Source organism: Vitis vinifera, chromosome 19 (assembly GCF_030704535.1).
Source record: "Vitis vinifera cultivar Pinot Noir 40024 chromosome 19, ASM3070453v1".
In the NCBI taxonomy this organism is placed as follows: domain Eukaryota; kingdom Viridiplantae; phylum Streptophyta; class Magnoliopsida; order Vitales; family Vitaceae; genus Vitis; species Vitis vinifera.
The window spans coordinates 21,189,237-21,207,774 of record NC_081823.1 but is presented as its reverse complement, the minus strand read 5'-3'; the positions used below and the strand labels follow the sequence as shown (position 1 = coordinate 21,207,774).

At 33.5% G+C, this 18,538-nt stretch overlaps 1 protein-coding gene across 1 annotated transcript; it reads left to right on the top strand.

Annotated features, from left to right (window-relative positions):
* Positions 1 to 3,328: 3,328 nt before the first annotated feature.
* Positions 3,329 to 4,779, top strand: LOC100259478 (probable glutathione S-transferase). Its single transcript, XM_002262608.5, has 2 exons — positions 3,329 to 3,693; positions 4,318 to 4,779. The coding sequence occupies exons 1-2, from the start codon at positions 3,379 to 3,381 to the stop codon at positions 4,660 to 4,662; spliced, it is 660 nt and encodes a 219-aa protein (XP_002262644.1). The 5' UTR covers positions 3,329 to 3,378; the 3' UTR covers positions 4,663 to 4,779.
* Positions 4,780 to 18,538: the final 13,759 nt, after the last annotated feature.

The window sequence follows — 18,538 nt, the reverse complement described above, 5'->3', positions numbered from 1 at the left end:
TTGCACAATAACACTAATTAAAATAACCATTGGAAAAGATGTGTCACTCATTTGTAAAGAAAGTAACACTAATATGTGATGAAATTACCACTACGGTGGAAAGAACGTATCACCCGTCTTTGGTTTAAGATAAGATATATCATCGCTTGATGTTATTATGCAAGAACTCCCACACATTTTATGTTATTTTACCATTATATAAGACATGTAACACGTAATGGGTGGTAACATATCCTATACTAAACTAAAGAAAGACAATACCTCTTTCCCACCTTAATTGTACTTTCAACACACTTTTTTCATGTAGGATGTACAACCCTTCTTTGGTTTAGGATAAGATATGTTATTATTTGTTACATGCTCCATGTCTTATGTAATGGTAAAATAACATGAAATGCGCAAGAGTTTTTGTGCAATAACACTAATCAACACAACCCTTGGAAAAGAGGTATCACTCTTTTGTAAAAAAAAGGTAACACTGATGTGTGATGAAGCTACCACTGTGGTGGGAAGGACATATCACCCTTCTTTGGTTCAGGATAAGGTATATTGTCCTTCGTTACATGCTTCACATCTTATGCACTAGTGAAATAACATGAAATGCATGTGAATTTACGCACAATAACATCGATCAACATAACTCTTGGAAAAGAGGGTATCATTCCTTTATGAAGAAAGTAACATTGATGTGTGCTAAAAGTACCACTATGGTGGAAAGGATGTGTCACCCTTCTTTGGTTTAAGGTAATATTACTGCTTGTTATGTAACCTATGTCTTATGCAACAATGAAATAACCTGAAATGCGTGAAAGTTTTTGCCCAACAACTTTGATTGACATACCTTTTAAAAAAGGTATTACTCCTTTATGAAAAAAGTACAATTGATGTGTATTGAAAGTGGCACTAACATGAAAAAAATGTACTATACTTTTGGTTTAGAGTAAGATATTTTATTGCCCGTTGCATGCTCCACGTCTTATGTAATAATAAAATAATGCGAAATGCATACAAGTTTTTATGCAAAAACACCGATTGATACAACCTTTAGAAAATAGGGTACATTATTTTATATAAAAAAAAGTACCACTTAAGGGTGCACTACATTTTTCCTGATGCACTTGAAAGTTGTATTTTTTTGTGTAAAAATTTAAATTCTTAATAAAATTAAGAGAAAATTATTACAAAATATTAAATATAATTTTTATGAAAAATATTTTTTATTTTTTATTTTTATTTTATATAAATAATTTTTTTTAAACCAAACTTAATGCTAAAACCACACTCAAGTTTTTATTTTATCTAAATAAAAAAATTAAATATTTTAACTAAGCAAAAAGTTAGAACTATAGTCAAGTTAAAATCATAAGTAAAAAATTAAAACCATGATCATTAATTTTGATTTTTACATGAAAATTTAAAATTTTATATATATATATATATATAATAAAATATTATTACAAAGATATTTTTATTTAATCTATATATGATATGATTTATCAAATAAATAAATATTTTATTTAACATGAATACATAAAATCTTATGTCTTAAACTTTTAAATTTTTTCATTATATATTTATTTTTATATTAAAATTTTCTCATTAATTAATTATTATATATTATTATTTTATGTTTAGAGTATCCATAAATAATTTAAAAAAAAATGAAAAGATGAAATGATGAAATAAAAAAGATTTCATGAGATAATGAGTAATTAGTATATTAAAAGAAAAGTCAAAAGTTACATTACTTTCTTGGTGAAATGGAGAAAAAATAACAATGCCGGCTGTCGGCTTACCATATATGATAAAGCTCTTTCACCTATCATATCAAGGTTTAAAAGTAAAAGAAAAAAGAAAAAGAAAATTGGGTTAATTAGCCTGTGGTGGGGAGAAGAGTTCATACTAATATTGGAATTTTAATAAATATTACTATTAGAGTGGATATTTATAGAATTTTTTTTTCCCACACAATAGGCATTTTGAAAGTTAAAATAATTAAAAAAAAAAATCCTTTTTCAGTGCACTTATTAATGATTTCCCCAATTTTTTTTTTATTAAGAAAAGAAAAAGTACTTTCATCATTGACTTGTCATATAAAAAATTTAAAGAATGAGTAATTATAGAATTTTTTTTATTTAGTTACTATGGTGCAGGTTAGAAAAATAACCTTAAATTAGAATTCTTAAAAAATATGTTTTATTTAACCTATGTACATCAACATCGTCTTCGTGAATTTTCCTTAGCTATGCCTTTGCGTGACATATTTTTGTTGTGGGAACGGTCAGCGTATCGGTGCCTTTTACTTGACTAGCCGACAGCAGTGACGTGGAATGATCCAAGCACTGACGTGGATGCTTCTATATTTTACCATGTCATAAATAAAGTTTACTTAATTCTCTCAATGTTAATTTAATTAGATTACATGTTTCACAAGCTCACATTTTAAGATTTTTTTTTTTTAAAATTACGTATTGATTTTTTTTAAATACAGATAATATAATAAAAACTCCCATTAAAAGGGATAAAACTTAAAATTTATTACTTAATAACTTAAATTGATTCTAAATTAAATTATATTTAAGTTGTTAACTTAAAACTTATCATTTAATTTTTACTTTAAGTATTTAGATTATTTGATAAAAATGACTTAAAATTTATTTTAAATTATCAAATTGACATATTTATTCTTATAAATTATAATCAAGACATATGTAGTCGAACAATAGTGGAGGTCATAGAGTAGCAAAAGAAATCGTTGAGCTAACTACGTTAAATGAGGGTAAAAAGATAAATTGAAGATATGAACTTAAAAATAAGTTAATTTTTTTTATATTTATTACTTAAAATAGTTTTTTACTTTTAGTTATATTATTAAATTATTTTATCAAATATAATTAATTTATTTAATGGCTTAAATTAAGTTATTAAGTCAATAAATCAATTTAAGTTATTAAGTTGGTTTATTAAACACCCACTAAATTTTCTTTCATCTATTAACATTTTTAGATTGAAAAGTAAGCATAAAAGGGCAATTATCAAATTATAATTTTAAAATTAAATTATTTTTATACAAATGATATAAGGATAATAATATATTAACTAACATTTTTAATATGTATATATATTTTTTTATAAAATAAATGCATTATATTTAGTTAAAATTAGTTGGGTGATAAATAAATAAACTTAAAATATGAGAATTCTGGGGAGACACGAAACTGAGGTAAGAATATACTATGGAAAGGTAAACAAAAGCTGAGGTAAGGGGTGAGCGTCGCCACCTCCTAGAAATGTCTGAAGTTCTAACATTAGCTATAAGTATTCAACAATTCCCCTTGTGTTCTTCATCAAAAACTTGAGTTTGAATCTTGTCGAGCAATGGCGGATGAGATTATCTTGTTGGATTTCTGGGCTAGCATCTTTGGTATGAGGGTCAGAGTTGCCCTGGCAGAGAAGGGCCTTAAGTATGAAAAACGAGAGGAGGACTTGTGGAACAAAAGCCCTCTGCTTCTTGAAGTGAACCCAGTTCACAAGAAAATCCCAGTTCTGATCCACAACGGAAAGCCCATTTGTGAGTCTATGATATTAGTTCAGTATATTGATGAGGTTTGGAACCATAAATCTCCGCTGTTGCCTACTGATCCATACCAGAGAGCTCAGGCCAGGTTCTGGGCGGACTACATAGACAAGAAGGTACGTCTGCTGTTGATTTAAATCGTTCTTTTCCATTGATTCATGGAGATTGGCTCAGCTTTTGATTATGGTGAGGGATTTGTATAAGAAGTTATATTTCTTCACATATTCTCTTTTGATATTTAGTTTTGATGGCTTGTTCGGGGGGTTTGCGGTGTCAAACTAGAACTTCGCTGATTCTCCTTGCTGTTTATTCAGCAAGAGTCCATTTTACATTTCTTATATGGGTTTTGATCTCTTTGTTATGTTGAATCTGAAATATGTTCGTTCAATCCAAAAAAGCATATCTCAAATGCCTTTTCCCCCAAGAAAGGGGGAAAAGAGGAAGGAAGAGGAGGATACAGAGTCTAGTTTTTAAAGAATGGTGTATGGTTTTTTGTTTTTGTGATCCTGCTGTTCAACATTTTCTTTGATCTCTTTCTTCTCATTTTCTATATGATGCATTCTTTCTGGTTCTGATAGGTTTCTTTCACCCTTCATTTTGCTCCTAGTATATGAGAGTTTTCTATGCTGAAGGGATCTTAATTAATTTGTCCAACTATACAAGAAGTTGAAACTTGATGAAATGCTCCAAAAAAAAAAAAAGACCCTTTTCTCTCTTTGACTCCACTATGTTTCACGCAGCTCTATGACCTTGGAAAGAAGATATTGTTAACCAAGGGAGAAGAGCAGGAGACAGCCAAGAAGGAATTCATAGAGTGCCTTAAGCTTTTGGAAGGAGAGCTGGGAGAGAAGCCTTACTTTGGTGGTGAAAACTTTGGGCTTGTGGATGTGGCTCTGGTGACCTTCTCTTCCCGGTTTTATGCATATGAGAGCATTGGTAACTTCAGCATAGAGGCGGAGTGCCCCAAGTTGATAGCTTGGACCAAGAGGTGCATGCAAAAGGAGAGCGTGTCGTCTTCTCTTGCAGATCCACACAAGGTCCATGCCTTTGTCATGGGGCTGAGAAAGAAGACTGGAATCGAGTAGAAGTGAAACATCATGGGCTGTTAACTATTTAGTATTGTTTTGGTACACTAAAAGGAGTGCTTGTTACGCTAATGCGTAATCTATAATGATATTATGCACCATAGATAGAATTGGTTATGTCACGTTTTCTAAATAACCTTTGTAATAGTTTTTTTATATATTTGGCAAAAGATAGTCTAAAATGATTTAATTTATCTGTCTTGTCCATTGGACCTCAAAGTCACCGTTGTCAACTGTTTCTTACCACAAGTTCACGAGCTTCATCTTAAATTATCTTTGAGAGAATAAAAAAAGATTTAGTCGGTGTTTAGTAAACCAACATAATAATTTAAAGTGATTTAATAATTTAATTTAAGTCATTAAATAAATTAAGTATATTTGGTAAAATAAATTAATGACATGACTTAAAGTAAAAATAACTTTAAATAATAAGTAAAAACAATTAACTTATTATTAAGTTCATATATTTATTTTATATTTTTACCATCAATTACCCTAGTTACCTCTACAATCTTTTTTACTACTCCATGACCTCTATTATTACTTAACTTCCTTTTATTATTTATAATTTATGAAGATAAATATGTAAATTTCAAAGATTTAGAATAAATTTTAACTTAATTTTACCAAACAACTTTAATACTTAAGTTAAAATTAAACAATAAATTTTAAGTCAAAACAACTCAAATATAATTTAATTTTAAGTCAACTTAAATCATTAAATAGTAAATATTAAATTTTACCAAACACCCCTTATAGAGATGTTTTATTATATTGATTGTATTTAAAAAATAAAGGAGTTATTGATTGCCATTCCATTTTGTATTAGAAAAATTGATAGACATGCTACTTAACCTTGTGTGTCAAAACTACTGTCAGGATACACATGAGAAAGGGAAAATATCCTTTCATACATTAATTAAAAGAATTACCATTCAAAAATTTCAATTTTCACATTCCATGTCAAATTTACAAAACATAAAATTATTCCTTATAAATGTATTAAGTATAAACAATTGAAAGTTTCAAATATTACAAGTACAAAATCTCTCACCTACCACGTTTGCCCTTTTTTTTTTTTCTTTTTTTTTTAATATGTTGATCTTTCATAAAATCTTTTTAGTTTTAATTTTTTTTCCATTCTTTCATCTCTTCATTTTTATTGATTTTAATCATTTTTTGAATATATTAAACATAAAATTATAGTATATAATAAATAACTATATATAATAAATTAAATATAAACATAAATATATAATAGACAAAAAAAATTAAAATACTATACTACAAATAATATAGTTGATAATTTTAAATATTAATTATAATAATACATTTCATCATTTTGTATTTAGATTTAGAAATTATTTTTTGTTTAAATGTTATTAGATTTATGTTAACCAAATATTTTGTATACTAATGATAAATAAAATGGTTATTTATTTATTTTTGGATCTTATCACATGTAAATAAAATAAATATACATTTATAAAATTGTTTTTATGTTTATATTACTATTAATATTTTATTTTTTGTTAGGAGAAAATCTTTAATTATGAAAGTAATAATACACACACAAAAAAAAAAAAAAAAGATAGAATACACTACACACAACTTCATTCTCAATGCGAGAAGGTTACATCCACTTTGCTATTTAAGCCTAGATCATGTCCAAATTAGGGTAAATGAGCTATATATGTAAATGATGTATATGCGGTGTACTTATTTTTAAACATGACTAATGTAACTTAGTTTGGACATGATCTTCCATTTTTGTAGGCCTAGGCATGCAAACTTGTCACATTTCATTCCACATGCTGGGATAATAGATACATACTTGGCAAAAACAAGAACATCATATTTGCAAATAAGTACATTCTGTTAAAAAATAAGTGCATTGCATGTACATCATATATGTGGCTCATTTGCTCTAATTTGGACATGATCTTCCACTTTTATAGGTCTAGGCATGCATTTGCACACTTTATATATCTCAATCCACATGCTAGCATAGTAGTTACATCTTTAGAAAAAATAAGTACATCATATTAAAAAATGCGTACATCCGGTTTAAGAATAAGCAGATTGCGTGTACATTATGTATGTGACTCATTTGCCCCAATTTGGACATGATCTTACAATTTTGTAGGTCTATGCATGCATTTATGGACTTACCACATCTCATTCCTCATGCTAAGATAGTAGATACATCCTTAGCAAAAATAAGTACATCATATTAGAAAATAAGATCACATTTAAAAATAAGTATATCACATGTACATCATGTACGTGACTCATTTGCCCTAATTTAGACATGATCATTCTCTTTTGTTAGCTTAAGAATGCATTTACAAACTTACCACATTTCATTTTATATTATAGGATAGTAGGTCCATTCTTGGTAAAAAATAAGTGTTAGCCCAAGGGTTCTCCTAATCAGGTTTTGATGATAACAAACCACAGTAAAATTAATAATTGGTTTGAATTGTAAAGAATCTCATGTATTAATTTGGAAATTCATCAAAGGACCTAATGGATACAAAATCAAGACGTTTCAAAGACCTTTAATCATAGGAAACAAATGTAAGATGAATGCATGGGTGCACTTAGGTTTTACATATCATTTCATTCATCTTTGGAAAACTCGATTTATTCTTTAAAGTTACAAATGTACCTTAGGCAAAATGTTTCAAAATTGGCATATTAATTTACCTAAAGACCTTGCCTAAGTGTTAGAAAATAAAAGAATAGAAAAATATAGGTTTTCGGGGCCAAAAGGTTGAACCAGTCGAGACACTAGGCCAACCAGCTCAACCGGCTAAGCTACCGGTCGATCGGTTCCTTTTGCCCGATCGAGGTCCGGTTGAGGAGTGCAAAAAAACTCTCTTTTCCAGCAGTCTTCCCTTCTCGGTCGAGGTATCCTCCTTCCATGTCGAGGTCCGATTGAAGCAACGGTAACTTGCCAAAGCATTAAATGCTCTAGCGGCTAGTGAATCGGTCGACCCTCAGCTCGACTAGTTGAGACTATTTTTTGTTTTTCTTGGCTCCCGAAGTTAGAAACCTATAAATTGAGAGCTCCACTTCATTTATGACATAAAGAACACTTGAATTTATTTGTCTACCCACTTGTTCTTGCCTTAAAAGCTCCCATTTCTTTCTTGGTGCATTAAATCTTCACTTGCATATCCTTTAGTGCACCCTTGTGAGTCATCCTAGCTTTGATTTGTATTTAAGCCATTATTGAGCTAGGTTGAGATAAAATCATTCTTGTAAATTGAGTGTTAGAGCCTTCAAGTGAGTTGAATCTTGAAGAGATTGTGTAAGAGCCCATTAGCGTCAGAATCTAAGTGTAAAGGAGATTAGAAGCTTGGTTGAAGCTTCAAGTTAGTGGAACCCTCACTTGGTTAGGAGCTTAAGGAGAGTGAGCGTAGGCAAGAAAGTGTCGAACCACTATAAAATCTGAGTTTGAATTTTCTAACTCTATCTCTTTATATTTGCTTCTATTGTGCATGAATTTGTTGTGTTCAAAAAGATTTTTAAATACCCAATTCATCCCTCCTCTTGGGTGTTTTTCTCATTAAGATTAGCCTTTATTTTCTCAATTGGTATCAGAGTTGGACCTCTTGTTTAAGACTTAATCATCTAAAAGGAAATGGCTATTCCATTAAGCTCATCTCACACTGAAAGTTTTACAAAAAATAGAGCTCCATTTTTTTTATGGGAACCGACTATCCCTATAAGAAAACTAAAATGACTTGGTATTTACAATCAACCAATTTAGACGTATGGGACGTCATTGAAGATGACCCAACTTTTCCTACAAAACTAGTTGATGGAGTCATGGTTCCAAAACCCAAGCAATAATGGAATAAGCTTGATAGAAGAAATTTTCAATTAAATGCTAAGGTTGTTTTCACTTTGCAATGTGCTATGGATAGAAATGAATATAATAGAATATGTCAATGCAAATCGGCTAAAGAAATTTGGAGATTGCTTGAAATAACTCATGAAGGAACAAATCAAGTGAAAGAGTCAAAGATCAATTTACTTGTTCATAACTATGAATTATTTTTTATGAAAGAAAATGAGACTATTGTTGAGATGATCACTAGGTTCACCAACATTGTCAATGGTCTTGAAGCATTGGGAAAGACCTACAAGGAATCTGAAAAGGTGATGAAGATCTTGAGGTCACTTCCATCAAAGTGACATACAAAGGTTACCGCAATTCAAGAAGCAAAAGACTTGACCAAGCTACCTATGGAGGAGCTCATAGGGTCATTAATGACATATGAGATCAATTTAGCAAAGAAGCTACAAGAAGGTGAAGACAAAAAGAAGAAGAACATAGCTCTCAAAGCTACAAGTAAGGAAGAAGAAGATGTTGAAGAAGAAAAACTAAGTGAAGAAGATGATGATTTAGCCCTCTTCACAAGAAAGCTCAACAAATACATGAGGAGTGAAAGCTTTAGAGGAAGAAGGTTCACCTCTAGAAGAGACTTTTCTAAAAAGGAATCTTCATCTCATGGTGACAAGGAGAAATGGGAAGAGAAAAGAGATTTGGTGTATTTCAAATGCAAGAAACAAGGACACATTAAATATGATTGTCCTCTCTACAAAAGTGAAGCCAAGAGGAGAATGAAGAAGGCAATGGTGGCCACTTGGAGTGAAAGTGAAGAATCCTTCGAAGAAGAAAAGGAGAAAGAAGTGGCAAGCAAGTGCTTCATGGCAATAGATGAATTTGATGAGGTAAACTCTAACTTTAGTGATGAAGATATGCATGATGTTTTTGAAGAATTGTATGAGGATTTTGAAAAACTTAGCTTGAAAAATATTTATCTTAAAAAGAAAATTCAACAACTTGAAGAAGTAAAAGAAAAATTTTCAATTGCTGAAATTTCTAAAACTCGTCTTGAAAAAGAAAATGAGATTTTGAGAAAGAAAAATGAATAGTTGACCTCCTCTCTTTTAATATTTTATTGTGGACAAAAATCTTTTGAAATGATTCTAGCTAGCCAAAAATGTGTTTTTGACAAACAACAAGGGCTAGGATTCAAATCTTCAAAAAATCAAAAGTATTTTAAAAACTATTTTGTAAAAGAATCCACAAGTACAAGTCCTTCCACTACTTGCAACTTTTATGGAAGAGGAGGGCACATTAGTAGTACATGTCCTTTAAGAAATGGTTCTCAAAAGAATTCAAATGCAAAAGCTAAGAAGGTTTGGATTGAAAAATCCAAGGTCGCTAACCCTCAAGAACCTAAAAGGATATGGGTACCTAAATCAACTTGAGTTTTATGTTGTAGGGTTCAAGAAGGATAAGTGGTTCTTGGATAGTGGATGCTCAAGACACATGACCGGAGATGAATCCAAGTTTGCTTTCCTTACAAAGAAAAATGGAGGATATGTTACTTTTGGAGACAATGCAAAAGGAAGAATCATTGGTCAAGGCAACATTGGTAATGCCACATCCTCTCTTATTGAAAGTGTTTTATTAGTAGATGGTTTAAAACATAACCTTTTAAGCATTAGTCAATATTTGTGACAAAGGTTTTAAAGTGATTTTTGAAGCATCTCATTGCATCATCAAGGATATTCAAAATGATAAAACCATCTTCATGGGCCATAGATGTGATAATGTTTATGCTATAAATATTTTAAAATATAATGGCCATGATAGATGCTTTTTAAGCATGCATGATCAAAGTTGGTTGTGGCATAGAAGGTTGGGACATGCTAACATGGACCTCATTTCCCAACTCAACAAAGATGGACTTGTTAGAGGCCTTCCCAAATTAAATTTTCAAAAGGACAAAGTTTGTGAAGCTTGTCAAGTGGAAAAGCAAATAAAAAACTCTTTCAAAAACAAAAATTTCATTTCCACATCTAGGCCTCTTAAGTTGTTGCATATGGATTTATTTGGTCTCTCTAGGACACCAAGTCTTGGAGGAAAATCTTATGCATACGTTATTGTGGATGACTTCTCTAGATACACATGGGTCCTATTTTTAAATAAAAAAAAATGAAGACTTTTATGAGTTTTCAAAGTTTTTCAATAAGGTTCAAAATGAAAAAAGGTTTTAAAATTACTTGTATAAGAAGTGATCATGGGAGAGAATTTGAAAATATTGATTTTGAAGAATATTGCAATGAGCATGGAATTAACACAATTTTTCGGCTCCTAGAACTCCTCAACAAAATGGGTTAGTTGAAAGGAAAAATAGAACTCTTTAAGAAATGGCTAGAACCATGCTAAATGAAAACAATTTACCAAAATATTTTTGGGCTGAAGCGGTTAACACTTCTTCTTATGTTTTAAATAGAATATTATTGAGGCCCATTCTTAAGAAAACTCGCTATGAGCTTTGGAAAAACAAGAAACTCAACATTAGCTATTTCAAAGTCTTTGGGTGCAAATGTTTTATATTAAACACCAAAGACAGTCTTGGAAAATTTGATGCAAAATCGGATGTTGGAATTTTCCTTGGTTACTCAACTTCAAGTAAAGATTTTAGAGTTTTTAACAAAAGAACCATGTTTGTAGAGGAATCCATCCATGTTATTTTTTATGAATCTAACAATTCTTTCCAAGAAATAGAAAGCTTTGATGATGATTTAGGTTTAGAGACTTACATGGGAAAATTGAAAATTGAAGATAGAATGCAACAAGAAGAAATTGGAGAGGATCTCAAGAAAGAAGAATCACCATTGGCACTACCCCCTCCTCAACAAGTGCAAGGTGAATCAAACCAAAACCTTCCTAAATATTGGAAGTTTGTCGTCAATGACTCATGCCCAATTGGTGTCTCATCTGATTTGTGTTCAGCTGGTGCTCCTTGATTGAGGAAGTGATCAACAAAATTTATACCTATAACACCATACACTAGGGTAGCAAATACAAAGCTACTATAGTATAGTGGCTCTAGGGTCGTTCACTGGGAATGACTAACAAGCAATCAAGGATACCAATTCCAAGTGAATTGGTCTTGTTTCATTTCACGGTTAGCTTAAGAAATAAAACACAAACTTTGATTTGTAAAGGTTGAGATTTAAACTAACTAACTTAACAGAAGTTTGGAATAATTTAGGAAGAAAAGCATTCCTTGGAGATTTAGGTTCACTGGGGTGGTTCCTCATGCAAAAGACATAGCTCCGGTCAGATGGTTCATTTCCTCGCATTAGAGATTCAACATATAGTCAATTCTCTAACCGGTGATGTACAGAGACTCCTTCAATTAGATTTCACTTTAATTCTCTCACTGATGCAACTTGCAATGGTTCATGCCTCTCACGAGCACTTACCATTCAAGGTGATCTTTAACCTTGGACTTCCCTTCACAAACTCGCAAGCGATAACTAATGGATGTCTCCTAGGAGTCCAAAAGCTTACCAAGTGTTGGTAATTCCAGAAAATCCTACCTTGAAGTCACCTACCAGAGGCTCGCAAGGGGTAAACTAGTGCATTTCCATGGTTGGAAATCACTTGCCTTACCAAGTGTTGGCCCAGGTGACTCTAAGGTGTTTTAAGTTAACTAAAAACATTGAAATCACTAAAGGATTTCACTTCCTCTTCATTACTAGCTAAAACCACAGAGCTTAGCATTCTTGCACTTGGAACCTTCCCCGACAACCTTAGCTCCAAGGAATTGGAGGTTTAGTTACTCATTCTCTGGGGAAAACTCCTCAGAGAATTCATAACTTAGAAATAAAATGAAAATACAAAGTGAGAAGGTAAGGCAGTAGAAAGAAAAGACCTTTACTTGCTTACCCAAACGTTTACAGAAGGAACTCCTCCTCGAGAACAGGCTCCCGAGAGGTATATATATCAAACCAATATAAAACTAATTGTTACAAAGATATTTGGTCTTTTTACTAACTTAAAAACTAAGGAATCATGTAATTGGTGGTTTACAAGGAGTATTTTGGGATTTAGACAACAAAAATCTAATGGAAAATATCTCCCAATGTCGGTAGCAAGCTTCGGGAGGCTTCAGGAGCCATTTCGCAGGTAAAAAATGAGGTCTGCGAAATTTCGCAGACACCCAAGAGGGCTGCGAAATTATTTCGCAACACCGAGCTATCTTCACTAGGCTGCAAAGTTGGCTTCCATCTTGAGGTTTCCAGCTCCCTTCTCGCGGCATGGTTCGTGCATCGTCAGAAGGAGAAACACCTTACTGTACAAAAGTGTTGCGAAATTCTCGCAACAAAAGGCTGATTCCTCAACACTTTAGAGTGATTGACTTGTAAGGGCTGCAACTTCTTCGTTTCAACTCCGAATCGCGTACCGTTTGAAGCATTGGATTGTTGACTTCCTGAGCTTTGAAATGGTATATAGCATGCATCATTTGAACTTCAGAAAGTGCTCCAAAAGTGGCTGCTACGACTGTCATCAAGAATAAGCTTCATGGCAGATTCTCTTTGCTTTTTCTCCTTGCAATCCGGATTCACTCTTGGCAATTGAATTCTAAGCTTTGCCCAAGATTCCTCATAGCTCTCCTCAGTCTTGACTTGCTTTGGTGATCAAAATACTAACAAAAACACCAAAACTTACACAAAGTGATCAAAATTGCTTTAAAGGATCCTTAACATGCCAATTGAGTTAAAAGGCCTAAACTACTACTCAAAAGTGTTAAAAAGGATTAATTAAAGGCTATCAAATAGCACTTTTTGAGCAGTAATCAGTCAACCACCCACAAGATCAAATTATAGGTAATCCATCTAGTGGGGTAAGAACTAGATTATATCTTAGAAATATTTGTAATAATCTTGCTTTTATCTCTCAAATTGAGCCTAAAATATAAATGATGCTTTAGTTGATGAAAATTGGATGATTGCTATGCAAGAAGAGTTAAATCAATTTGAAACAAATGAAGTATGAGAATTAGTACCAAGACCTTCAAATCAAAGTGTTATTGGAATTAGATGGGTCTTTAGAAATAAAATGAATGAATATGGCATAATTTTTAGAAATAAAGCAAGATTGGTAGCCTAAGGTTTTAATCCAGAAGGAGGGATAGATTATGAAGAAACCTTTGCCCCCGTAGCTAGGTTGGAAGCCATTAGGATGCTACTTGCCTTTGCATGTTTTAAAGACTTTGTTTTATATCAAATGGATGTGAAAAGTGGTTTTTTAAATGGCTTTATAAATGAAGAAGTATATGTTGAACAACCACCCGATTTTCAAAGTTTTAACTTTCCTAACCATGTTTTTAAACTTAAAAAGGCACTTTATGGTTTAAAACAAGCACCTAGAGGATGGTATGAAACATTGAGTAAATTTCTTTTGAAAAAGGGTTTTAAAATTGGAAAAATTGACACAACTCTTTTCATGAAACCAAAGAAAATGATATGCTCTTAGTTCAAATATATGTTGATATCATTTTTGGTGTTACTAATATTTCTCTTTGTGAGGAATTTATTAAGTGCATGCATAGTGAGTTTGAAATGAGCATGATGGGAGAACTCAACTTCTTCATTGGACTTCAAATCAAGCAACTAAATGAAGGAACCTTCATCAATCAAGCAAAGTATATAAGAGATCTTCTCAAAAGGTTCAACATGGAAGAAACCAAAATAATGAAGACTCCAATGAGTTCATCCATCAAGCTTGATAAGGATGAAGTAGGTAAATCCATTTACTCTACTATGTATAGAGGCATGATAGGTTCTTTGCTATATTTGACCGCTAGCAGACCCGACATTATGTATAGTGTATGCTTGTGTGCTAGATTTCAATCTTGTCCTAAAGAGTTTCACTTAAGTTTCGTAAAATGAATTCTTAGATATTTGAAAGGGATAATGGACATAGGCTTATGGTATCCTAAGAGTGATAACTTTGAATTAATTGGATTTTCGGATGCTAATTTTGGTGGTTGTAGGGTTGAAAGAAAAAACACTAGTGGCACTTTTCATTTCCTAGGACACTCACTTGTTTCATGGCATAGTAAGAAGCAAAATTCGGTAGCTTTGTCAATGACGGAAGCCTAATACATAGCAACCGATTTATGTTGTGCACAAATTCTTTGGATGAAACAAACACTTAGTGATTCTGATTTATCTTTTGAGCATATTCCTATTAAACGTGATAATACAAGTGCTATAAATATATCAAAAAATTTCGTGCAACACTTTAGGACTAAGCATATAGAGATTAGACATCATTTTCTTAGAAACCATGCACAAAAAGGTGACATAACATTTGAATTTGTAAGCACAAAAGATTAATTTGCTGATGTCTTTACAAAACCTCCAAGTGAAGAACAATTTGTTGATATTAGAAGACAACTAGGGGTGATTTCTTCATGATCTAATGATTACTTAATGAATTCTTGATGAATATACCTTCTAATTACATGACTTTCATGTCATATGCATCATATAGACATATACTTAGATAAATGGTCAAATTTTGGCCAAAAATCAAAATTCCCTGGGCATGGGACATCAAAAATTGGGGTTTTCAACTGAAAAGGGTAGGGTGATAAAAAAAATGAGAAAATGCACAAAAGGTGAAAAGTCAAACCGTTGACTAGGCTGCCGACCGGACCAGGACTGGTCGACCAGTTCGTAGGGATTGAGGTTTTAAATAGCCTCTCGTGCTTCATTTTCTCACTTTTTTTCCTTTGGTTCTTCAAGAGTTCTATCGATTCAACTGCCAATGAGTGATTTTTTAGGACATTGCAGTAGATTGAGGGCTTTGGATTTATTTTATTTTATTTTGAAGATTAGAGGCTAAGGTTTTGGATTTGGGCCGACTTCTCCTTCTTCTGTGCGTCACAGTCAATTTCAGCACCATTCCCGCGCACCTAGGGTTTCGGTTGTGAGTGCTTCTCTCTCTACTAGCCTCGTCTCCTTTTGTTTCTATCTTTCTCATGGTTCCTAGGAGAGAGTTGGCTGCCTCTAGGGCATAGGGCAAGCACCCAGCTGAGCCGTCTCAGCCCCCTCAGTCGGAGGTTCGTCGAAAGGCGAGGTTTGACATCACCTTATTCAACTCTATGGAGGACTATCAGCGGTACAAGCAAAAGTTTGCTCAGAGGAAAGTAGTTCCAGGGAGAAGTATCAATTTCTCCCAACTCTAGCATTTTGGATTTGAGGGACTGTTCAGTAGGATGGGTTAGCTGCCCATGGTGATGGTTTCGAAGTCAATTTTTTTGACATTGGTGCAAGCGTTCTATTCGAGGGCGACATATGGAATTGGTGGCTCGATTGTTTCCACCGTTAGAGGAGTCGAGATTCGGCTGGACCAAGAGAGCATCTGCCGCATTTTCGATATTGCTCCAATTGGACCCAGGGTGTACGAGTCCAATATTTGGCCCACTATGCTAGGTTTCGAGGCTAGAGAAGTCATTCAAAGAATGTGTGGACTTGCAGACGCTTAAGGGATGGGCAAACCATCGGCCCTCAGCTTGACTATGATCAGTAGAGTACTACACCACATGATTTGCTCTATCCTGCTACCACGAGCCAAACACCGAGATGAGGTCTCTTATTATGAGGCATTCCTCATGGACTTTATTCTGAATGGGAGACGGATTCACTTAGGGTATTTGATGATGATGCACATGATCTTATGTTGCGAGAGCATGACCCGCATACTTCCCTATGACCACTTCCTTACTAGAGTGTTTAAGGATGTCGGGGTTGATTTGAGTGGAGAGACAAATTTTGAGGCCCTCAGTATTTATGATACATATGATGAGTAGTCTTTGGGGCGCATGAAATTTGAGAAGGCCTCCGATGGTTCTTGGATTAGGAAAGCAAAGAGACCACCAACACAGGCTTGAGGACAAGGACAAGTGCATCTCGGAGTAGAAGAGGAGGCCGAGATACGAGAGATGGAGGGTGAAGTAGACCCTTAGAAAGGCTTTCAACAGAGAAAGCCTAAGCTTGACATTCCTCCACTCCATTTAGAGGGTGTTTAGTTTGAGGCCACATTTTCTGAGCCGATGATGTTTGAGTCGACTTAGACAGTGGGACCATTTTCTCAGCCATCATTCACAGAGTCTCCTCACATAGAGATACCACATCATCAGGCACCTCAAGCTCCTAATCCTGCACCTTGGATGGATCTATCTACTCAAATTAGCTTCAGCACTCGCATAAAGGAGCTTCTAGTAGTCAGTGATACTTGATTCTACTCCATGGAGGATCTCATGGATCAGTATCAGACTGACTTCACCTCTCAGTTTGAGTATCTGTAGTAGGGATTTGAGCGTATGGAGGCTCACATGGATCAACATCAGGATGCGTTTGAGCATCTCCAGTAGAGGATTGAGCGCATTGAGGGTCGCCAAGAGGCTTAGCATGAGGAGATGATGGCTTACCTATGCTCTGTGTTTCCACTTCCACCTCCCCAACCTTGATTTCATAAAGACCCCCTTCATTTCTTTTTTATGTTGCCAAAAGAGGGAGATATTTATGATCTAAGAGACTTACATACATATCATTGTCATATCGTTTGTTTGGATCATATATATGATAGACTTGTATGTTTCATGTACTTTTGACTTATATATCATTGTCATATCGTTTGTTTGGATCGTATATATGATAGACTTATATGTTTCATGTACTTTTAACTTATATATATTATGCTATATGTTTCATGACTTACACTATTTCTTATTCAAAATTCATTCTCTTTAGCATGTCTTGATTTTCTTGGTTTTAACTTCATAAATTTTGATTGATTGATCCATGATTGGTTTGAGGGGGAGATTTTTCTTCTCCTAGATAACCAAGGTTTTTCATCATAAAAAATGAGGAGATTGTTAGCCCAAGGGTTCTCCTAATCAGGTTTTCATGATAACAAACCATGCTAAAGTTACTAATTGGTTTGAATTGTAAAGAATCTCAGGTATTAATTTGGAAATTCATCAAAGGACCTAATGGATACAAGATCAAGACATTTGGAATACCTTTAATCATAAGAAACAAATGTAAGATGAATGCATGGGTGCACTTAGGTTTTACATATCATTTCATGCATCTTTGGAAAACTTGGTTTATTCTTTAAAGTTACAATTTCATTAAAACCTGATTTTTATCAAATGTACCTTAGACAAAACGTTTCAAAATTGGCATATTAATTTATCTAAAGACCTTGCCTAAGTGTTAGAAAAGAAAAAAATAGAAAAAGATAGGTTTTTTGGGCTAAAAGGTTGAACCGCTCGAGGCACTAGGACAATCGACTCAACCGGCCAGGGTACCGGCCGACTAGTTCCCTTTGCCCGATATCAAGGAGTGCAAAAACTCTCTCTCTCTTCCATTAGCCTTCCCTTCCCAATCGAGGTATCCTTCTTCCTAGTTGACCTTCGATCGAGGTCTGATTGAAGCAACGGTAACCTGCCAAAGCATTAAAGGCTCTAACGACTAGTGAATCGGTCGATTCCCAGCTTGATCTATTGAGGCTGTTTTTTATTTTTCTTGGTTCCCGAAGTTAGAAACCTATAAATTGAGAGCTCCTCTTCATTTTTGACATAGAGAACACTTGCATTTATTTGTCTATGCACTTGTTCTTGCCTTAAAAAGCTCTCATTTCTTTCTTGGCGCATTAAATCTTCACTTGCATATCCTTTAGTGCACCCTTGTGATTCATCCTAGCTTTATTTGTATTGGAGCCATTATTGAGCTAGGTTGAGAGAAGATCATTCTTGTAAATTGAGTGTTAGAGCCTTCAAGTGAGTTGAATCTTGAAGAGATTGTGTAAGAACCCATTAGAGCCCAAATCCAAGTGTAAAGGAGATTAGAACCTTGGTTGAAGCTTCAAGTTAGTGGAACACTCACTCAGTTGGGAGCTTGAGGAGAGTGGATGTAGGCAAGGAAGTATTGAACCACTATAAAATTTGAGTTTGAATTCTCTAACTTTATCTCTTTATAT

Coding starts and splice junctions, on each gene's coding strand:
- LOC100259478 (XM_002262608.5), top strand. CDS start 3,379: ATGGCGGATGAGATTATCTTGTTGGATTTCTGGGCTAGCATCTTTGGT. Junction 3,694..4,317: donor CGGACTACATAGACAAGAAG/GTACGTCTGCTG, acceptor TGTTTCACGCAG/CTCTATGACCTTGGAAAGAA.